A 25,280-nucleotide genomic window follows, 5' to 3' on the forward strand; every position below is an offset into this window, starting at 1 on the left:
GTGGTTTTGAAAGTCATGGGGGTGAATAAATGACAAATTTTCATTTTTGTTGTACTATTCCTTTAAGAACTCCACCACTGATTTATTTTTTATCCTCAAAAATGTTAAGTCTTTGGCTAACCAGGCTTTATATTTAGGATTGGCAAGCCAGCCCTTGGAAAACTTGCATTTTCCCATTTTGTTTGCCGTGAAGTCCACACTCAATTGTAAAAATCAAGAACAACGTTCCAGGTGTTTTTTAGTCAAGCAGTTTGAGGTAGGGGCGCTGCGATGGCAACTGCCGCCTAACTACCAATCCCTGCAGACCTCCAGCAGATCAAGTGTTAAAAACGATATTTTGGCAGTGTTGGCACACTGATCCAAACACCATGAAAAAACTTTGTATATATATATATATTTAAGCAATATCACACGACTCCGAGAGCGATATTGCTTTTATACAACAGTTCGACGGCACACGTTTGAAAAACGAAAACTAGAAAACAACAACGGAGTTATTTTAAAAGCCTCTTTGTTTGAGAACTACTTCTTCCGCCACGGATTTGAGGGCGGCCAGAATGACAGGAAACACTTTCGGCTGCTTTGAAGCTCATAACAACTCAATGGACGGAAAAGCTGTTACTTTATATTACCGTTTCTTGGTCACAAAGTGTAGTTTTAAGATTAGTTCAGTCGAGAATGTATATGTATTATATTTAAATCTACAGTCGATTAGTAAAGATAGCGCCTGTTTGAACGTTTGCTTAGTGAGATTCGGTACGAATGAGAACCAAAGCATGAGCGGACATCAGTGTTCACTCGCCCCGCTGACCACCGCCCTCTCTGGGCTACATTTCTGAAAGGGATACCCTGGCTCTCATGTTGGCCTTGTTTGTTTATGATCGTCAAAATGAAATCAAATCAGCAGTATTTGGTGTCATGATCAAACTATTACTTGTTTTTTTATTCATATTTGATGTCTTTTGTGTTGTTATGGTTTTGGCGCGAGGTAAAAGTTAATAAAACAAAGTTATACTTGTATAACGTTACTATTGCTTTTTCATTTATTCTTAACGCGATACGAGCACTCGATTATTATTATTATTAAACTTTGTTCTTGTCAGTACTATACAAAACGGTTTTTTATAAGTGTCAGAGAGATGTTTTTGCATGCTGCTTATAAATATACCAGTGGCGATATCTCATAACATGTTTTAATAGTCACATCGCGATTTAAATAAATGATCAATGTCCACATTTAAAAGCTGCGGTGCTTACCTGCAGTTTCACGGTGTTTTCGCGTTCTGATAAGAAATATAGCTCCAGAAAAAAACGAGTGTTTATATTCCTCTTTCCAAGTGTCCACACGATGTGACAAGACATTTCTCCCATTAACTTTAACGTAACATCCAAGAGCGCTGATCTTTGACGGAATAATAACTTCCGATTGGGGATTCACAGACTGATTTATGAGCTAGTAAACTAATGAGACACACGGAGAGTGATTCAAACAGCGCGTCTGTGTTTTTCCATTCAGAGATGAGCCTGCTTAGGACCTCCATTCACTAGGTGGCGGAATAATACGAAAGGTGAAGCGGTTACAGTGCCGTTATCAGCACAATATCGTATGGCTCTTAGCCAATCAGATTCGAGAACCAGAAAGAACTGTTGTATAAATATATATATATATATATATATATATATATATATATATATATAGAGAGAGAGAGAGAGAGAGAGCGAAACAGGGACAATAGTATGGAATTGAAAATATTTTTCCATACGCTGATTTATTTTTCCATACTTTTCCAGACCTGGAAATTACTCAAATCAAATTCCATACTTTTCCATATTTTTCCAAACCCGTAGAAATTGGCTTAACTGTGTGTACTTACAATATTGCCAAAGCATTACACATAAAACAAGAAACATAATAACACAGTAGTAACATCAAGGTAGACAATTGAATAAAATAAGAGAATATTTACAATATAAAATAGAATTTGAAATATAAACATTTTGAAGTATACAAAGTTATATTTAGAAAGACACCTGAAAGGTAAAATTAAAGTACTATACAAATCAGGGCTGTAGATTATTTTTGATGGTGTGTTACTGATAATTAAATTTAGCAGCAGCTCATGGGTGTCTGTCTCCCCCCAGTAACATCTTCATTTGATCTGATTCCAAAGAGTTGTGAAACTCTCCTATTGTGTTTTTCTTTAAGCTCTTTAAATTTACAGAGATGGGTCAGGTTAAAGAACACAGATTCACTCTTTCATAAAGCAAAGTGGATATCAGTGAATGTGGCCCAAATTATTATGGATAACTATTGCCATGTTATTTTATTTTTCTTGCTTTCGAACTACAAAACTGACTACCAAAAACAAAACTCAAAACTTTTGTTGCTGTACCTTCAGCCAATCACGGTGAAGCGTGTCCCATATTGTCCAATGAGCGAGTGGATCAGTGGAGCCGAGCAAACGTTCGCAGGGCGGAACTGCAGGCTAATCACAGTCACACAGACTGCATGCAAGACGATTATAACATGACGGTTTTGCCAACTATAATTACGAAACTTTACAATAAATGGCTTTAATAGAAGAAGTAGATTCCAATGGCAAAAGAAGCGGGTTGGTAAATACTTTAAAAACTGAAGTGCGAAAAGATTTTCCCGTTTATAAAGCGCCGATCATGCAGCCAGAGACGCAGTTCAGCACAGACGGTCTGCCGAAAGCTTTTCTTCACAGCTTACGGACTTTATTTGACATTCTTGATGATGGGAGACGCGGTTACGTTCATGTGTCTGAGATTGAGACTCGGTGGAGAGGCGCGGAGACGCGGGATTTACCGGTGGGTGTTCTGGAGAGCTTGCGCCGGGTCGCACCGCATCACGGTTGCCTAACTTTTGATCGTTTCGTGGCGGGACTCAGAAACTCTATGCTCAATCCGGAGAACAACAGCCCAGCGCCCGCCTCGACCCACCAGCAGCGACCCAAACCTCCACACAACCCGTCTGAGGGTAAAGTCCGACCGCTTGGACCGAGTAATGGAGTAAACACACAGCACAGCCGGCAGATGGGTCGGGACCGACATCACGGACTCTCAGGTGCAGGTTTGGAGTGTTTATATCGCTCAGAGTCGAATCGCATCGGTAAAAAAGCGCTTCACTCCAGTCGGACTCGAGCCAATGATTCTCCTCTTGTCCAGAAAACAAGTGAGTGTTTCTTTCATTTCACTGTGTGCCTTTCCTAATGCGTGTGTGTTACAGATGTGTCGGTTTCACTTCATCATATTTCTATGCATTTGTCAGGGTCTTTTGTGCAAAGCAACTTACATTCGCATTTCTACCTATTCATTGTGTTCCCTGGAGAATGACCCCGTTATGACTGTTTGCGCTATTAATGTAACTGAACTACACACACACACACACACACACACACACACACACACACACACACACACACACACACACACACACACACAAATCTGTTAGGACCTCTTTATAGCTATCATATATCGATGAGAACATCCACTAAATTAAACTGCAGTTAAAAATGTATCAGATTATTATTATTATTTTATATTTTTAAATAAATCTGTTAAACAACATCAGTACTGATCAAATATATATATATTTTTTTACAAAAAATCCATGATTTTAACTCTTTAATTGCCAAGTTCATAAGTAGGGATCGACCGATATGGATTTTTCTGTGCCGATGCCGATACCGATTTTTGTTTCATCAGCCTTAGCCGATGACCGATACAGGCTGCCGATTTTCTTGAGCCGATATTTGGAGCCGATACTGGTTTTGCTCACTCAATTTACATCATAAAAATTATGTAAAAAAATGGCATGTTGTTAAAAAGAGATGTTATTAGTTTGCACAGTTCTTACATTTATTGTAGTCTAGGACTAGTCTAATCCCTGTCCAGGAAACCGCCCCATAGAGATGAAAAAAACCCCACTTTGTTCAGCTATGATCAGCTGTTAAGCCGAGCTTTCAATGTTGTCGTGAAAAGGTTGGTTGTTTTTAGTCACATGACCTGCAATCGCTTGCGGGTTCCAGCACTCTGTCTGTAAATTATGCCGGAAAAATCGGCAAACACGGCAGCCATGTATCGGCCGATGCCGATACACATAAAACTCGCAAATATCGGCCCGATATATCGGCCGGCCGATCTATCGGTCTATCACTATTCATAAGTGATGTCACTGATTTGGGGGATCACAAAATTTTCAATATAAAAAGTGATTGCGGACTGGATTTAAAAAAAAAACTTTTTTACAATCTTGGGCATGTTAAAGATTAGTAAAAACATTGGCTTTTTTTCTGGCTCAATGTACAAGCCAGATATTAAGCTTTGTTTTTGCACAGGTGCCATCAAGAATGCATGAATATATTATGTCATGTAGGGATGTAACGATTAGAGCCCGACCGATTTATCGTTTTGCCGATTTTATCGGCCGATATGAGCATGTCGCAGATATATCTGTATCGGCGTATAAGCCGCAGATATGCGCCGATATGAACGTTTGTTACAGAACACATTAAATGCATTTGAAAGATGTAAGTACTTGTTTGTCCAGCAGAGTGCGCCATACTGGTTGCTAATGGCAACCCAGATCACTCACTGTAGTGACATCATCCAATCCCCCACCCCCTTCACTTCAGTTCAGTCAGTCTCTCAGTTCAGGTGGCTGCAGTCACGCAGTGTCTTCTTCACAACATTTTTACACCTGGTATTAAGACGCGCTTTGGTCGATTGGATTATAAATGGACAAGAGAGACGCATTCCCGCTTACATTTGGTGTTTTTAATCCGTCTCTTTGTCGACTTGCGAGTTAAAACGCAAGCGGGAGAAATGACGCGAGACGGAGAAATGACACGTTTAAACTACGCGCAGCCGTGCACTTATATAACACTATATGAGATTACTGCTGCTTGTGTTGTTAGTTAACACGCTCATTTCAGAGCAATTGATTCAATAAGCTCGCGCAACTCTACACCCTTGCTAAATAAAAGAGGCGGAGCGAAGACGCATTAGTTTTATTAAAGTCTAAAGTTTGCACGGAACCCTGGGTTTGTGTTATAAAAACGTTGTACATTAAACATAGCGTACATTAGTATGTGCTCCGTCAATCATTGTCTTCGTAACGGTGAGTGGCTAACAAATTTGTGAAGTACACAACTTACTGTAAAGCTAATATTAATCAATGACTTCATAAGTTTCTCTTTATAACGTTATTCTCGTCAAAACTGCAAATGATGCAAGTTTTATGTATTTTGTTCTCTTTGTGTTTTAAAGTTATTTATAATAAGTCAAGTTTACTGTTTAGTGCACTGATATCCAACTAATTTTGGATAATAAAGTTTATTGTTAACTTCTTGCCTATAGTACATATCTTTGTCACATTAATATAAGTGTTGGATCACCACATGTGTGAGTGATCACCACATTTGTGAGTGATCATTGCATTGCATTGTATTTATTCATAGTATATTATGTTAAAGTATATAGTGTATTCTATGTACAGTACTTTAGTATAATATACTGTAGTATATATACTGAACTATAATGTACACATAAAGAATATCGGCCGATATATCGTTATCGGTCTTTTTTTACTCCCTAATATCTGTATCGGCATCGGCCCGAAAAAACGCATATCGGTCGGGCTCTAGTAACGATACTGCGCGATACGATACTTTGCAATACAAACAATTTGCCTCGTAGCATGATGGGGATATTTATATGAAAACGTGGTTTTTATTTTATTCATTGACCTGCCAACACGTCACCGCAGTCACACAGACATCGCTTGAATCACCCGCAGCTTGAACTGAAGGTCAGCAACTTCGGTTTTCATATCACTCGACGAGAATCTTAAATAATCACACGTACTTTGCATTGAGGTACAGATCAAACCGTGAGCTTAGTGTATCGTTACACCCATAATGTCATGGCTTGGCAATCAAAAAAATTTGTTATAATGGAAATCATTAGGGCAAAAACAGCCACGACAAAAAAAGTACATCTGATGCTGCACAAAAACTACAGTGTTTCCCATACATTGATTTATTTGTGGTGGCCCACCACAGAATCAACACGGGCCCCCACAAATAGAATTTTCATGATTCCCATTTACATTTTTATTTCACTATTTAAAACAACTTAATTCGTCTTAAAATATAATTTGATGTATAATAGAGACCAAATACAGATACAGATCAAAGAGTAGAAGTGAAACATATTTCAGGTGCCAACACTAGATCAAACGCAAACACGACATGATGACATCACATATATGCTAATTAGCGGGTGACGTCATCACCACCACAGTCTCCTCAAAATCCTGTGGGAAACACTGAACTAAAAATGCGTCAAACGGCCACGGGACGCTGTATTGTATATCGAAATATCGGAAATGTGTTTAGAAACCATATCATTGTTATTGAAATATATATAACGTGAAATATATTGATATTGAATTATTGTCCAGCCCTATGAAGGAGGATTTATTCTGTTTTCATTTGAAGAAGCTGAATTTTTTTTTATTTGGTATTTAAAGTGCAGTAGTCATGAATGTCTCATGTTCTCTCTTTTGTCTTGGTAGTTGAGAGCGTTGGTCTGCCTCGATCACAGAGTGAAACTGTGACCGGATTCTTAAAGTCACAGCGACATGGCAGGAACCAAGACAAGCAGAGACGCCACACACTCACAAACGGAGTGGATTATGGGATGGTAAGGAAATATAGTTTTTATACCAATCTACTTTAACTCAGTAAATATGAGTGTATTCATCCCTGGTCACCTGGGTCGTAAGTCTGTGACACTACCATGGCAACACAGAGTCACATGATAGAAGTCACTCTCTACACTCCCCAAGTAGCTTCCAGCAAAATTCACGTAAAAAAAAAATTGTGTTTGGGGGCCAGACAGGACTTGTATATGCAAGCAATATAACATTACTTACTAGTCTAAAAGCATGACGGCCGAGTCAGCGTCGGTCAGGAACCCCTCCTCCTCCATTAGTTCACGAACGCTATCCTTCCTTTTATTCTGTCACTCTCCCATTTTCTCTTTCTGGTCTACTCCGACAAAACCTCGAGTTTCTTTTTCTTACTTGCTGCTTTGGCCATGACAAAAACATCAGGAGTTGCAATCTCACGTCTGAATTTGAGGAAGTGGAGGAAGTGACATATGTCCTAAAGCATTTGAATTTTGTAGTTCTTTTTGTGCTCAGGTTACTACCCAAAACCGCAAGTTTAAAAGTACGAGTAAAAGTGATACAGACCCCGTCAGGCTACGGTAGACATGCCATTTAACCGATTTTATGTCGATGTACCATCACAAGAGTCTTAAAAATATATTTTGAAGGTTGAAAAACTACAAAGTGTCACTTTAACACTAAGTCTCTTGGGGTCAATCTTACCCCCAAGCCACTTTTATTTAGTTAAAAAACAAGGTTCCCTTCATCTCAGTGAAATAAGATTTTGTGACTTTTCCAGATTATCTGTCAAGATTCATATAAAAAACTGGTCTTAAATCTGTCGTTCTAAAGATGTGTAAAAAAATTCACAAAAGAGGCCCTTTGGGGGTAAAAATGACCCCAATTGAAATGAATGGGAAAAGCTTTTTTTCTTGTTATTCATCAAATAAAATCAATGCATCCAGAATAAATCTAAAAAATTTGATACAGAAAGGTAAGCTTGGTACTAGAGCACAAATGCCCTATAGAAAAAACATGCTCAATCACACACTCACACACAAACTGACACACACAAACACACAAAGGTATGACTGCCACAGAGAGCATTTTTTACAGAATTTGGCAAAAACAGCCACAGATGCAAAACAAAGATGTAAAATGCTTACACAGGTGTGTGCATGCCCCCCTACCACACACACACACACACACACACACACACACGCAAGCACAAACACACAAACTCACACACACACACACACACACAAAGACACAGTAAAACTTACACACACATAAAGACACAGACAAATAAAGACAAAGTCACAAACTCGCATGCGCGCACACACGGACACACACACACGCACACACACACACACACACACACACAAAGACACAGTAAAACTTACACACACATAAAGACACAGACAAAAAAACAAAGTCACAAATTCGCACGCGCGCACACACGGACACACACACACAGACAGACACACACACAGACACCCTTACATTTAGTCAAATTTCTGTGGCATTTTGTAAAAACAGACATTTCAAAATGCATCAAAATCTACAAAAAATTATACTATTTGAAATAATTTTGATTTTTAATGACTTTTCTAATGTTTATATAAACAGAAATTCACTAAATGTTTCACTAAGGGTGCACTCACACTAGGGTTGCCGCGGTGATGTATTTTTCCCACCGGTTAATCAGCGCGTCACAAACCCGGTGATACCGGTGTCACCGTTTGGGAGGGGCTTATAAATGCGCATGCAGACGTGCACATTTTACTTTCACTTTTGAATTACGCAACTGTTTAAATGCAGTGCTTGCGTACGCTGCGTTAAATTGCGTATGAATTTGCATGCAATGCGAGTGCAACAGCTGGTTTACTTAAGTGCTTGAGTCAATGTGCGCAGGTAATTCTCACAGAACCCGCCAGTCCCAAGCAGAGCAACCGGCTACTTCTCCATAAAGCACTGCTTGAATGATGGGTTTAATATTTTTCTTGATGATAAACACAACAACAAAACGATCACGCTTATATTAAACATCATATGTATATTATAACAAAAACAAGTAAGCACGCGGCTTCTGCCTTCGTCTGGTCAGTCAGCTCGCCTCGCAAACTCTGACAGGAATAAATGAAATCTGACACCTGCTGCTCTGTGACGTGACGCACGTTCAGCTCCGCTGAATTCAGGCACCAGACACATTCAGTTTGCTCTCTCTAATGAAACTAAATGATTAAATTACGCGAAAATATCAAAACGACGGTGAAAGACGGTGTCGCGGTGGGCAAGTGATCTAACCGGTGAGAGGCTGAAGCACCGGTTATCACCGTTTCACCGACTATCGCGGCAAGCCTAACTCACACTATCCAAACCAAACCGCGCTCGGGAGTGTTTGACCCCCAAAGCCTGGTTTGTTTGACTAGTGTGATCGCTCTGTTCCACGCCCGGGCACGGATTGGTTAATCGAGCCGCGGCCGGGTTGCAGAGGTGGGCCGGAGCGCGGTTCACTTGGGCTCAGGGGCGGAAGGATGTGGTGTTAGCGCAATTAAAAAGGTGAAGACGTCAGTTGCGCAACCACTCACCTTCATCTGCCTCCGTAAAAACCTTTTGATGCACGCAGCAGGGTTACGTGAATGTCCGAGCTGCACACGTGACAGATCAACTAAGCAATATGATGACGTGTGAGAGGACTGTCTGTAATCGCGCACCAAACGACTCCGAATTAAAAACACAGACTTATCATTACGGTGGGTTCCAGTGTTAAGAGAGAGCTTTACTTCCTGCTTTTTTCAAAACAATCGCATTTTAATGACGAAAGCGCGCCCGGACTTGGATCGATAAAAAGTGCAGTGTGAGTGCGTGCACCTGGGAGAGTAGGGAGGGGTGACAATCGCGCTGGGGCATGGTTTGGTTTGGATAATGTGAGTGCGCCCTAAAGTATTGATGTTGAGCAGTTGGACACACATAGTAAAATTAATGGGTCTCCATGGGCATCTGCTGGTCGAAGTGATTTATTTCCTAAACTGTAATTTCTTAATCTCTCCCAAGGGTTTTTGTCCTTCTAGGAGTTTTTCCCACTGGGTTTTCTCCTAGGTGTTTTTTCGTCTCTGGGAGATTCAGCCAACTTAGCACTTTACTGTATACGTTACATTATTACTACGCTCGCTTGTACGGTTTATCCTTAGCCGCTATACTCTACTTCGTATATTATCTATTGATTTTCTGTGTTTTCCCCTACATCTACTCATGTAAAGCTGCTTTGAAACTATTAACAATTGTGAAAAGTGCTATATAAATAAAATTGAATTGAATTTACCATAAAACTAAACACCAAATGGTCGAATTCAACACATAACATCTAGATCAATATCTAAAAACAATTTAAATCAAATTTAGATAATAATTTATGCAAAATTTTAATAAAAATGTGATATTTTATAGGCAAGCTAATGGTGTAGTTGAGGAATTGATTGGTAAACAGTTACAAAAGTACTTCATATCTCCCAAAACACAGCATTATTGTATAGATGGGAAGTAAACAAAAAAATGATATTTGTATCATTAAAATGTATATTTTTTGTAATCACCCTTTTAATTTCTGTTGTCATTTTTACCCCCAGGGAACTCTTAACGTATACAGGAAAATAGGGGCTTATGAGGCTTAAGTACTGTAGCTTTCTACAAGTTCCCCCAAAATCTAATTAATGAATAGCAAAATCACAATTGTTAGAACACTGCTTATTTAATGTACAATAAACAGATAGAATATTACTAAATTCTGAACAAAAATGTAATTCAAAATGGTCTTGTGTTGTGATGTGTATCGTACAGTGGCCCTGTACCGGGATATGTATCGTATTGGGAAATTGTTGGCGATACACAGTCCTATTGCATACACATAGGCTGCATACATGTGCTAAAGGTAAGGTAAGCTATTATTAGAGTAATACGGTATTGTACACTTTTATGTCACGTTTCAATTATTTATGGTCGTGTATAGTGCGGACGGAAATATTTTTAAAATGCGTTTTTCTTTTTAAAATGACTTTTTAAAACATTTTAAAATGCAAATGCTCTAATGTAAACATGGCCCGAGTCTGATTTAGTGAGGATTCATTTTTTTTCTCTCCCTGATGCTCCGCCCCACATTTACATTGATGCCCTTTACTGATTCTCAGGCAGAATTGTTTGTCTGTGTATCTGTGTTGAGCTCGAGTGCCTCTGTCGCCTTTCCTATTATGATGGTCAGTCAGGTCGGGCCCCGGGGACTGGATACTGCCGAATCTCTGGGGCCAGTTGTGTGGGCTGCCTACACAACTGTGTTTATTCCCTTGAGCAGCAGCCTGTTTTCCAGCAGAGCTCTGCGCTTCTACTTTTGGGTGAGTGACAGACAGACTGGCGAAATGTAGAAGAAATGTTGTGTAGATTGTCACATTCTGATGGATTGCATGTGAAGATCATATTTGTAATGGTTGTTTTGTGGTTGAGTTTGACAACAGTGAGTAACTGTGGTTTTGTAGTGTTTGTCACTCTCGTAAAGTTGGAAAAAGATAAGTCTGCATTATTTCTGTGTTTGAGATTTACAACATGTACACGGTTTTTTGATGTTCCTTTTATTTGATTTATTTAATGTGTCACTGATTAGGCAGTAATATTTTGGATGTGATACCATCTGTCTGTCCCTGTGTGTCTATACAAAGAGGATTTTCTCTTTCATTGGCCCATCACACAACAGCTGACAAAGGCATAGTTTCCCATCAGCTTGTGTTTAAGGTGCAAGCTGAAACTGCTGTTTCTCTTTCAAAAGAATTTAAAATGATTTCATCTAATTAATTGCAATTAATGCCATTACATCGCGGGTGTCCATTATTTTCAAATAATTCAATTATTCCTCTTATGCCACAGTTACCGCAGACATTGATCTGGTGGTTATTGTAAGACATTTGACAGCTCAGGTGTACATTTTACTGAAAAATAATCAACACCCATGGAACATTTTTCAACCAATCAGAATAAAGCAATCAACCAGCCTGTGCTATAAACAACCCTAGTTAGTACCCTATACTAGTACTATATTTTTGTGAATCTGTGCAAAAATGAAAGCTGTTGTAGTTCATCCACTATAGGGTTTAATGTGTTTTGCAGTAGGGCTGGGCCGGTTTGGATTTTTTTTTACCGCGGTCGGTAATCAACAAATTCCCGCGGTTTTGTGGTTTATTGGCAAGACAACGAGTTAAATAACATACATGATTTATTTATCTTCAATACAAAACACGTGCAAATTACTTAAGAAACATGTAGGTGAATATTTCCTTCCACATTTCTTCAATTTCAGCATTCAACAACTTGAACAATTAATATTATCAGTTAAAAAAATGTTAACGTATTGTGCGTGTCCACACGTGCCTACAGACATTTTGCCACTTTTCTATCCTTAATTTGTGAATAGCCTTTAAATGACGCCAATTATTGCTGCCCTGACGGTCTGGTAAAATAACCATTTGTATGAGAAATCATTTGTACTGCTGCATATGTGTCTGTGCTTGAGTATAGCTGGGAAGCTGTACGGAGACGCGTGTGTGTGCACAAGATGACGCGGTCCGTCTGTCTTGCGCGCGTCCCGGGCAGTCCGCCTCTGTCTCGCGTGCTCGGACAGACCGCTTCTTTCCTCGACCCTTACCATAAACATCTGTCTTTTTCCACAAACAGAGAAAGAAGACGCAAAAACAAAACTTTTTGAAATGTGTCCTGCTTTAGAAATGGCCACTGTTAGGCTAGATGAAAAAGAGACAATCTAAGCTCTTTGGATATTAATCCTCGGACTGATCGCATGCTCTTTATGTTGCGTGAAAATTTGATAATGTATGAAACCTGATTCTGTTGATCTGCTGCGGCTGTTTGCACGTTCAAATTAGATAAAATGTTTGTATTACTTTAAACGAGTGACAGACAACGTCACATGTATTTCTACTCAATGACAATTTAATATTAAAATCATATCTGTTAATGTTCAGTTAACAAGTTGCAGTTGTTAACAAGCTGCGATAATATCCCCACATATACACAAAAGCCGATGTTTCGAGTTTTTTTTTTGGCGGTTATGACGGTGAGAAGCTTAGACCCGCGGCATGGGTCACGTGACCGCGGTATGGCGGTAATCCGGTTACCGCCCCAGGCCTATTTTACAGCCATGAGCAGTTATTTTGACCGTACAAAGCAGTGATCCGAGTTAGCATAGCTCTTGTGTCTGATTGAACCACTGGGGCTTTTCTCTTTTCACCTCTTTTATCTACATTTACGTCCACCGGACTGTTTGTTGTTTTAAGTTCCATTCTGAATAACTCTAGAGACTGTTGGGTGTGAAAGTCCCACCAGATCAGCAGTCACACAAATACCGAGGCTTTATTGCTGAGATGCTGCCCACAGTTACTTATCTTGATGAAATTATGCTTTTAACAATATACAAATATGTAATATTTTAAGTGTTGTTGGTATGTCGTGGGCCAAATGAATGGGTTCCAGTCAATAATGCAGTGTTTTACTAAACATTTACTATACTGCTGCGTGATTTCTGTGTTTAAGGCTTCTGAACATATGATCAGAATTGATCAGAAATAAGCAAAAAAACTAAATCCAGTATGTACTAAAATGCTGTCTGTGTGCATTAGGGTGTGCTGTGTGCTGCTGCTCTCTATAATGTCGTCTAATGAAAGTTAGTGGTAAATAACATTCAAACAATTTAATTTGTGAGGCCAATACAGTCTGTTTGGAGACACTGAAAGCCATTTAAATGTTTGCCTCAGTTCACTCATCTTTAATACATTTTGATATTTATTGCATGATTTGTCTCAAGATTTATAGTTGTGATAGTGTTTGTTTGTTTGTTTTTCTTACAGCTGAAGCAGATGAAGGAGATGGAGCAAGAGAAAGACTCTCTGCTGGCTGGGTTAGATGTGTTGGACCGAGCGAGAGAATGGTACCAGACCCAGATCCACAACATTATGGAGAGCCAGAGACACATTGGCCAGAGTCTCTCTACTGTACGTCCACTGGCACATCATTTTGTTATTGCTGTCACACAAATTAATCTTAGTGTCTGAAATTAACTAGACCTAAAATAAATCTGTAGAACTTTTTGATCTGTTTCCTATTATCCAAGTGTAGGTTAAACTACGTTAAAATGGGTTTAATGAGTTTGTAGGTGGTGTTAGACATCTTTGTCTTTAATAAAACCCTCAAGACACAGAACCTGATTCAAATATATAAGTCATATTTGTTGCTTACCATAAGTTAAAATGCCTTTTGTTTTGATTGGTTACAGGAATAGTTTACCCAAAAATAAAAATCTTTAATACTTTGCTCATCCCATATCATCCCAGATGTATGACCATGAACATAAACCAACACAAACTCGGATCATGATTATTTTTTCATACTAACTACACAGAGTGTACGCGCGGTAGTAAACAAATCTATCAAAATTGGTGGTAAAAGGTAGGGCTGAAACGATTCATCGAGTTACTCGATTTACTCGATTCAAAAAATTCCTCGAGGCAAAAATTCTGCCTCGAAGCCTCGTTAAATTCCTATGACGCGCACTACACGCGCCGAGATCTGATTTACACGGACCGTTGTTCAATGTTCAGGAAGCACATCATAGCGCGTGGTACATTTTGAATTTAGTTGGCGGGATGGCGGAGCGAATATGTCCATAAACGGCAGAGAGAGAATGTCTAAAGTTTGGGATCATTACATTATCATTACATTCAGCATCTGAACCGAAAACATCCACTGCTGTTACACCAAGCGTCGATGAAACAAGGTAACGTAGCTTCCGCTGATTTTAATCCAATACTGTATTTGTAGCGATGTTGTTATGCGGTTTGACTAGATATGATGTTTTTAAGTAGTAAACGTATTCCTGTTCAATTGCAGGTGATTATAGCTTTAAAAAGAACCCCTTGACACACACGCATGCACTACAGGTGTGTGTACCAAAAAACGGCACCACAGTGCAATCATATATGGGCAACTTGTAATCTGACATATTTTGTTCAATAATAATAATCTCTGTTTTATTAGAGTTTAGCATAAGGAAGTTATTCTCTCTCACGCGAGTCAGACCGATCGCACAATGCATCACATATGCTTAAACTTTTATGTAGCCACGCAACAATAATTTCAGCATGCATTCACTGTATACAGCGGGACGTGATGTTGTGATTTTTTGAACGGATTTTTAACCTAAAATACACCGCAATGCAAGTGATGCAAACCAAATGCAGCGTTCTATTGAAAATGAATGTATGTATTTCTGCAGTACCAAAATGCAATGAAGCAACTGAACGTCTGACTGGGGTGTCACTCTTCCTCACGCACAGAACGCGTGCACACGCACAAACACAAGTGCACGTGCGCGCATACACACAGGTTGTTACCATAGCAAATAGGCTCACCCCAGAAATGATTTTGGTAGCCTTATGGTAAATGCTGCAGGTGTAGAAATGTACATAAACCAGATATTTACTTTGATGTCAGGGCTAGATTACAGCATGAAACCTGTTGTGCATATTAATAAATTAAAGTGTTTAATTGTTGGCACTGGCACTTATAAACACTAAATGGGTAAAAATTGAAATAAATAGGCTTATTTTTTGGAGCCAAATACCCGTTATTTTTTAGAAATGAAAGCCAAATGCTTGAATATTTTACAGCCACGCCATTTTCGTTATGCATTATTTGTTTTGGTTGTTTAAAAACACACACACAATTTTTATCCGATTACTCGATTAATCGATCGATTTAGTGCTAGATTAATCGATTACAAAAAGAATCGATAGCTGCAGCCCTAGTAAAAGGTAACAAACGCAATTTTACTTGGTAGTATTTTTTTTGCTTAATATGTGTGTCTCCATGTTTTAACTTCATCTAGCATAGATTAAAAATATATACATTGCTAACAGGACCTGAGTGAGTCGGAGTAGATGGCAAATATAATCACCTTATTTTCTGCCGAAGTTTAAGCAGTCTGTGCAGATTGAGCGCACACACTTCACTCTAGGGGTGTCACGATTCTCCAAATCCTCGATTCGATTACATTTTCGATTCTAAGGACACGATTCGATCCGATTCTCGATTTTTACATATTTTTTATATGGCATATAATTTAGACAAAAATTATATTCCATTATTTATTATTATTATTATTATAATACTTTAACATTAACATGCACATTGCACAACTCGCATGGGGGTTTGTGGGCTTCACTTAACGCGAGAGCTTGTAGAGAGAGGATTGTTTCTTGCACACGCAGATCGGGCGGATGACGTGACAAAATTTTTTTTTTTTATTAAATTCGGTCGACTGCTTGTTATTAGCTGTGTCCTTCTAAGCATGCGACCTCTCTGCCTTTCATAGTGGCAGCCACAGAAGTTCAAGAAGAGAACTGAAATGAGACGGTCTAGCCTTCTGAGGACCCACAATTTGCGTTACCTGCTGCACACGCCCCCAGTAGCGCCCACCGCGCCTGTCAGCAGAAAACAGCGGAGACATTTCTGACTTATTAAAATAAATATGTAATCAGAAAAATATTAATTTATTTTAGAACATATGACACATTGATGTAGATTAATCTATTCAACAGCATATCAAATAATCAACCTAGAAATATACGCAACATAAACAGAATAATATTAACACAAAACATAACTTATAATACTAAAACGGTGACAAGAAAAAGTTTTCTAATCAATACACACTTTTATTTAATAAAGCTTTTAATTGTTTGGGATATCCTCGGCTGTTAAGGATACATTCGTTGAGGATGCATTTTGACACAGCTCTTATCAACGCCAGCGAAGGAGAAACGTGGCAAACTCAAAAAATGAGAATTAAAAACAAAGGAAATAGAATGTCAGAAAGGGTTGCCTGGAATAAGTTTTACAAAGTGTTAAATCAGGATGGCACCAGTGCAGGCTATGTAATTTGTGCGTTTAAAGGCGGAGTCCATGATGTTTGAAAGTAAATGTTGATATTTGAAATCACCTAAACAAACACGCCCCTACCCCAACAGAATCTGGACCTTCTGTTGATAGACCCGCCCCACACATACGCAAACCGGCATTTGATTTGATTGGCTATAAGTGTGTTTTGGTAGTCGGCCCGTCTCCTTTTCCAACACGTTTTTCAAACATCGTGGACTCCGCCTTTAATTTAGGCTATTTATTTATTTGTTTTTGTCCCATGTGCGCCGATCGGAGACGGAGTTCACTGCTGATATTCTAGAGCTTTCTAGTCTCGCGGCTGTCATCAGCAGCGTCTTGCATCGCCCGGTCAGCGGATGGCGGGCGGGTGCGGTTTTGAAAACTGATCAGAAACGTTGATGCGCATGGATGGTGGACGGATGATGAGTTTTGTGATGCGGTTGCGGATGAAATAATAGTCCATCCGCGCATCTCTAACATGGACTTAATGCACATGGACTTAATGCGCGTGTCTTGGACTCATAGCATCTGAAATAAATCCAGCATCATAAGCAGCTGCCCTTCTCTCTGTCTCACGTGTGCATGCGCTCTCGCATCTGTCCGAAGTCTGAACATAAACTAAAGTAGTAATCCTTATGTATTTGTTCAGTTTTATGCGTTTCATGCAAGCTGAGGCAAACTATCCTTTTGTTTAAAATATAACCCGCTGCATCTTTGCGCCTCCCTCACTATCGCGCACGTGCAGAGAGCTGCGCTCTGTCCAAAGTCAGATCACGTAATCCTGTTTATGATATGCATTTCAAGGAGTTGTAGCAATAACTTACATCCCTCGTGTTTAAAATATGATCGCTTTCTGCTGGACAGATGTTTTTAAAGGCATCTCTGAGAGTTTTTTTTCCTCGCTTGCCAAGCCGACCAGACGTGAAATGGGGGCGTGGCAGCATCGACAATCCCATTTTTTATTTCGAAGTTCGGAGCTGTGACTTAATTTCGATCGATTTCGATTTAAAATCGAAATCGTGACACCCTTACTTCACTCATAGTATTTTCTCATTCAAGGTTATGCGCCCATGTCATGTTGCTGCGCGCGTGGTGACAAAAACTTATCATTTGTTCACGTATTTAAGCACCGCAGTTTAAATTAAGTAATTTTAAGCCATTGAAACACAAACAACAGTGCTTGTGGGCCTGCTGTTTTTGTTTGAAAGGAGCGTGCAAGTCGCGCATCTGCTTCTCATTGAGCTTGTAAGTATTTTTGCCGCTGTATTAGCCTTAAATACACACATGCGTCAAAATTAAAGTAAATGTGACTGCGCCATTACACACACAATCTGTAAATATGTTGGATGATTTTCCCCACGATGCTGTCAGGACGAGACTCACCATCAACTGATGGACTGGCAGGTGGACTTTGATCTGTTCTGAGGTACCATCATGTCCTGAGGACTTTTCCTTATCTTCAAACACATTATTATTTCAACTATAACAGTTTTACTTGACCTTTGTTTAAATTAAATATTATATTTGTTTAATTATTTCTGTAATACTGCTAATCTTAGTAAAGCTTAGCTTATATCAGTTGCCCCGCCCACTCATCGCCGTTCTTCTCACAGCGTCCACGCCCATTTAAGTAACATTTTTCAAAATGATAGCGAGGTAGACAGGAGCTGAAACACCGGTGTTTCATGACGCTTTAAAGGGGAAGTTACCTAATTTTGCTCCTGTCTGTCACTCATGTAATCAAACAGCATTGAGAGAAAATCTCTAACTGCTCTTAACTAAATCACTTTTTTACCTTTAATAAGACTTTTTCACCCCTGGTGAGTTTGCACCCCTGGGCTGAGAGCTATGGTTAACTCAAGGGCTAGGTTAAGATAAAGACAACTGAAACTCAACTCGACACTACAAAAAAAACAATTGACAACGACAATACTTAATTATCACAATTAAACATTAGTGTAACTAATATGTATGACGTGACACTTATACCTTATAGTACACCTCCCACACACCTTAAAAACGGGCTGCTGCTATAAAATATTTTGTAGGGCGGTAAAAAAGGTACTAAATGGTAGTAAATTCATCTCTATGATTCCTGCATATACCTGCAATTATTTATATATATATTTTTAAATATATTTTTCCGGGTGGATCATCAAGACTATTGGTCATCCCAGTTGTCAATCATTTTGGTGATATGTTTACGTAAGGCCGTCGTACGTGCTCGTCTCTAGGTTCGCTTTCTGCACATGTGCACTTTCAGGTGTATATTTTTGGTGGGCTACGGTTTCAACCATTCATTGAAGCTCGCGTTATCACCGTGTTTTTTCAAAATGTCTAGGGGTCACTATGAATTGTATGACAAGAAGAGAAAGGCCTCTGAAGAAAAAAACAAGACCAGAGTGCGTTTGGGAAAATATTTCACTAAAAGCACAGGTTGGGCTTCCCACTTATGCCTCAATCGCGAAGTTTCTACTCAACAGGTAAGGTTTGTCATGCTATTTGGAGAACTCAATTTAAAATCACTGCTAATGCCAGCAGCAACTTCTAAACTAAGAGAAGAGGCTCGTGCATGCTCTCTCTCGTGCACACATTTAATAGGCGTTCCCTCTTGAGAGCAGGTAGAGTGATGCGCATGTGCTTTTTTTTTAAAGTGGAGGGGTGTTTCTATTCAAAAATTTGGGAAAATCTTCCGCTATACCTTTAATGACAGACATATGTGATTTCTGGGGCTTTAACATGTTAATAGACTTAAAAGAAGATAAGATGTTATAAATATAAATTTATTTGTGTTCAACTCAAGAAAGTCTTGAGGTTGGGTACGTTATCTGAGTGAATTTTTATATTTAAGTGAACTACACCTTTAACACTGTTAGGTATATAGGAAATAAGCATCAACTGATCCTAACTCCAGTATATCCAGAGACTGATCCTGAATCAGCTGTAAAACCACAGCCAGCGCACACGCGTACAGACAAATAAGATTAACACAATTGAACAAAATAAAACTGTCATTATTGAACTGCAAAAGGCTTTTAACATGTTTGTTTGTTTTTTGCCGTGTTCTGTCATCAGGCATCTTTGAATGGATCTTGTCAGAGTCGGTTAAACATTCTTCTTCCCAAACTTCAAGACGTCACTCGCTGCCTCAGTGATTTAATTTCATTTTCAGCAACGGTTGGTATAAAACAATGTGATGATTGGTAAAGATACATGATAGTAATTGAGCTTTCTTTTAATTGATTATTTGTGTCAGTTAAATGCATGAATGTAAATGCTAGGTTTTCATTTTACATGAAAGATGAACATTTCTAGCAGTTTTTTCCCATTTGTACAAAACTGAGAATAGCCATAAATGAGCAACAAACAATATTTCATTGATAATCAGTAAAAAAAAATTGTGTTTCTCTGTTGTTATCCAGACGTCCCCTTCTGGAACCTTGACGTCCACCAGCGTTGCTCCTTCAGCCCCCATTCCAGCACCTCCTCAAGCAATCCACATCCTGAAGGAGCAGAACCGCCTCCTTACACAGGTCAGATCTTCTTCAACATGAGAAAACCTTTCAATCTTTTTAGACTTGACACCAATATTTAAATAAAACTTTATAGTTTTTCTTAAGTAAAATTAACTATTATTTTTTTACTTGAATCTGCTAAAGATTTTGAATAAAATTTACTTAATTATTTTAGGACTATGTGCAGTGACTATAAAACAGTTAAATAGTACAAGAAAATATCTAATACAACTTACTATTCCCACACAGTTTATTTTCTACATGAATTAATTGTGTATTTATCATCATTTTACTTAGGAAAATCTAGTTCTCAATAAATGTTAATATTATTATGTAGAAATTATGAGAGGTAATCTAACAAAGTTTGTTTTTTCAGTGTAGAATGTTACACAAGTGGCTCTTTGTATGCAAACATGAGTAACAGATTATTGTAACAGAAGATTTTCAAAGTATCAGCATTTTGTTTTTAAAGAGAAACATTTCAAAGTACTAAAGGCATGAAACAAAAACATGTTTTAAACTCCTGCTTATTCTAATGAAGACAAACGTCAACCACAGGCCCGTCATCCTGAAAATATCATGTTTCAAACCACACAGATAACAGCAGTACAGTGAATACGATCCTGAACACATTGCTGTTGCTGGTTCAAACAGTACCGAGCACAAGGAAATGTATTTCTGTTAATGGATGTTAAAGGTTAAAGTGTTAACAGAATTAATCAATATTTAACTATATGACATAAATGCAAAATATTGTTATTTTGTTGTTGTTATTTTAAATTCGACAAGTTTTTTTATCAGCTGCTTGTCAAATGTTCTTACCCGCAGGAAGTAAGCGAGAAGAGCGATCGCATTGCACAGCTGGAGCAGGAGAAATCTGCTCTCATCAAACAGTTGTTTGAGGCTCGTGCTCGCAATGCTCATGATAGCAGCGCACTCGACTCCACCTTCATCTGATCACCAACACACTTCTCTATTACACACCTGAAGAACTTCTGGAGGCACTTTCAGTAAAAACTCTTTCGGGTGGAGATCCAGTGTTTTTTTCTGAATGGATCTGAAGAGCTGCACATGCTTCGTTTACATATGTAATGATCACTCCAACACATTAATGTCATGTTACGTTATTGAGCTGAGGACTTAAAGTTTATTAACTATTCTATCTTGTAAAATAAGATTTCTTAAATGTTTTTCAGTAATCTTCTGTATTAACATCTGCACGTGATATTTCTGGTTATTCTGAACACTGTGAATGTTTTTTTTTCCACTGATATATTGGATATTTGTCTCTTAGTTTCAAGCTTGCGTGCCACCCTGGTCGAACCCCCTATTCAGTGTCCCCCAACCCCACCACCAGTTAATAATTCATTCATACCAACAAGCACCTCTAAACAAAAGCTCACAACATAAATTGTTTCAAAGTATTCTAAATATTTAAACCATGTCTGTCTTACATTGTTTTGGGTTAGAGTTATCAATTACATCTGCCCAGGATTTATTATGATAGCAGGGCCACAGAGGTGTTCTTGTTAAAAGCCTGTAGAGGTGCATTAAATACATTCTAACACAATCCTAATAAATACAGTTGTGGTTTTTGGTTTAGTTATCTCTCTATCCAAATGCATATGTCTGCATGCACAATGTATCATACTTTGAAAGTTAATCATATCAACAGTTTTTCTAATCCATTAACTACAACCAGATTGGAGTAGTGTGGTTGTTGTTGTTTTTTTTTTTGCAGCCTATACACATTAAAATGTTTATACAAAAAATATGGAATTGTGTAGTAGGTTAAGCAACATAAAGTGAAAGATTTGATATTTCAGAATATACATATTATATTTATAAGGAGTAAAATAACTACATCTTTTGCACGTTTTCCCCTTTTCTAACCTGTGCACCGTAGTATTAGATTCACTTCCATGATTCAACACCACGGGGAGCTTTAACAGCCAATCAAAGCAAAGTGTTCTTGAGTTTAGTATTAATCTGACCTGATCTACCTACATTCCCACATGATTATCATTAATGGAATAAGAGAAGCTGTTGGCGTGTAACTAGGCAGAACACAAATGTTCACGGTGAACACATTTACAGTAGAGTTTACATTTACCCTGAACATTGCAGGCTGACAAAAATATTTGTTTACATGTACATTCTATGTATATAATCAGAAGTAAACTTCTGCACAGAGCAAGCTTAATGCACATTCAAAAGCATCCTAATGACTATTTACAGCCCATATACCAATAACTAATAAATGAAATCATTTGATCTTTAACATGCAGAAAAATAAACAACTCGTGGAAACAGTTGATTTTAACAGTCCAAGCGCATTGTCTAAAGCGCACAGCACACAGTCTAAAAGTGCGTGGAAAAATCCAATTTTGCTAATTTAACAATGGGAAAATGGTTTATGCACCGACAGCGTTTGGAAGGGTTGTTCCTATTTTGGTAATGAGTAATGGGTGTGTTTTGGACGTCACGTGCCATAAACCAATGAGAGTCTCAGCTCTCATTCTCTTTAAAAACCAGTTGCGCTGGCGTCATGCTGATTCCTCATTTAGATGGTGGAATTTGTAAACTGAAAACTAAATGGAGGAAGAAGACCATCAGTTTAAGATTGATGTTGAAAAAATGTGTTGTTTTCATTTGTATTCAAATTGGGGTTTTTTTTATTAAAACCTTCAAAGGTTGTTTTCTTTCAGTCATGTAAGTAAGATTGGCAGGCTTTTAATTGCTGTCATCAGTGTAATCTCAAAGAATAATTTATAAATATGGAAGAAAAGGTTTGTACTCTAAAAATACTTTTTTTGTAACAAAACAAGAGATAAAAAATGTACAGATGTATGGAAAGCTGAAACCTTTCAGCATTCGGAGAGCGTTGTGAGTGTTTTGAAAAGCATTACTTGTATAATAAGCAAATGCACGTTGTCTTCCCATTTATAGGCGCATATTACTAATGTGCTTATTAAATAAGAAAAACACTATTGCTCCGATTGAGCCATCAATATGATAACAAACTGATTATTTGGTTGTATGTCAATGTACCTATTGTAATATCACTTAACATGCTGTTGATCTTCTGAATGTTTTTAGTTGTCTTTTTTCCAAGGGGACTTCCAGTGCATTTAGTCTGTATTTTATGTCAGCATGTTTCATTATGGTTCAAACTCATGACTTGTGTTACCAATGGACCTTTGGGAACAATTCACTTGTTTCTTTTGAAAATGTAATCCAAATAGATCTTTGTGCTTTTTCTTTATTAAAAAACGAGTTGCTTGTTCATTGTGCGTTGTTGTTTGGTATTTTATATGAGTACAAGTGCTTGGTGGTTATGCTGATATAAGATTTGTATATACAGTATTGTTCAAAATAATAGCAGTACAATGTGACTAACCAGAATAATCAAGGTTTTTAGTATATTTTTTTTATTGCTACGTGGCAAACAAGTTACCAGTAGGTTCAGTAGATTCTCAGAAAACAAATGAGACCCAGCATTCATGATATGCACGCTCTTAAGGCTGTGCAATTGGGCAATTAGTTGAATTAGTTGAAAGGGGTGTGGCATTCAATCACTGAGGTCATCAATTTTGTGAAGAAACAGGTGTGAATCAGGTGGCCCCTATTTAAGGATGAAGCCAACACTTGTTGAACATGCATTTGAAAGCTGAGGAAAATGGGTCGTTCAAGACATTGTTCAGAAGAACAGCGTACTTTGATTAAAAAGTTGATTGGAGAGGGGAAAACCTATAAAGAGGTGCAAAAAATGATAGGCTGTTCAGCTAAAATGATCTCCAATGCCTTAAAATGGAGAGCAAAACCAGAGAGACGTGGAAGAAAACGGAAGACAACCATCAAAATGGATAGAAGAATAACCAGAATGGCAAAGGCTCAGCCAATGATCACCTCCAGGATGATCAAAGACAGTCTGGAGTTACCTGTAAGTACTGTGACAGTTAGAAGACGTCTGTGTGAAGCTAATCTATTTTCAAGAATCCCCCGCAAAGTCCCTCTGTTAAAAAAAAGGCATGTGCAGAAGAGGTTACAATTTGCCAAAGAACACATCAACTGGCCTAAAGAGAAATGGAGGAACATTTTGTGGACTGATGAGAGTAAAATTGTTCTTTTTGGGTCCAAGGGCCACAGGCAGTTTGTGAGACGACCCCCAAACTCTGAATTCAAGCCACAGTACACATTGAAGACAGTGAAGCATGGAGCATGATATGGGCATGTTTCTCCTACTATGGTGTTGGGCCTATTTATCGCATACCAGGGATCATGGATCAGTTTGCATATGTTAAAATACTTGAAGAGGTCATGTTACCCTATGCTGAAGAAGACATGCCCTTGAAATGGTTGTTTCAACAAGACAATGACCCAAAACACCAGTAAACGGGCAGAGTCTTGGTTCCAAACCAACAAAATTAATGTTATGGAGTGGCCAGCCCAATCTCCAGACCCTAATCCAATTGAGAACTTGTGGGGTGATATCAAAAATGCTGTTTCTGAAGCAAAACCAAGAAATGTGAATGAATTGTGGAATGTTGTTAAAGAATCATGGAGTGGAATAACAGCTGAGAGGTGCCACAAGTTGGTTGACTCCATGCCACACAGATGTCAAGCAGTTTTAAAAAACTGTGGTCATACAACTAAATATTAGTTTAGTGATTCACAGGATTGCTAAATCCCAGAAAAAAAATGTTTGTACAAAATAGTTTTGAGTTTGTACAGTCAAAGGTAGACACTGCTATTTTTTTGAACACACCCCTTTCAACTAATTGCCCAATTGCACAGCCTTAAGAGCGTGCATATCATGAATGCTGGGTCTTGTTTGTTTTCTGAGAATCAACTGAACCTACTGGTAACTTGTTTGCCACGTAGCAATAAAAAATATACTAAAAACCTTGATTATTCTGGTTAGTCACATTGTACTGCTATTATTTGGAACAATACTGTAGGTATATTTAGGTAATATAATTAAGAAAGTTGGGTGTTAACAGTCCATGCGCACACCTCCCATCACATCATCATTCATTTTTAGACAAGAAGTGCAAATAGCTTTTTCTATAAAG

At 38.3% G+C, this 25,280-nt stretch overlaps 1 protein-coding gene across 1 annotated transcript; it reads left to right on the forward strand.

Annotated features, from left to right (window-relative positions):
• The first annotated feature begins 2,436 nt into the window (after positions 1-2,436).
• sapcd2 (suppressor APC domain containing 2) lies at positions 2,437-23,493 on the forward strand. The gene is made up of 6 exons (XM_055200222.2): positions 2,437-3,196; positions 6,602-6,729; positions 13,603-13,746; positions 19,766-19,867; positions 20,113-20,223; positions 21,034-23,493. Exons 1-6 carry the CDS (start codon positions 2,569-2,571, stop codon positions 21,160-21,162), a joined length of 1,242 nt encoding a protein of 413 aa, XP_055056197.1. The 5' UTR covers positions 2,437-2,568; the 3' UTR covers positions 21,163-23,493.
• The last annotated feature ends 1,787 nt before the right edge of the window (positions 23,494-25,280 follow it).

The sequence above is a fragment of the Misgurnus anguillicaudatus genome, chromosome 22 (genome assembly GCF_027580225.2).
Source record: "Misgurnus anguillicaudatus chromosome 22, ASM2758022v2, whole genome shotgun sequence".
Lineage (NCBI taxonomy): Eukaryota > Metazoa > Chordata > Actinopteri > Cypriniformes > Cobitidae > Misgurnus > Misgurnus anguillicaudatus.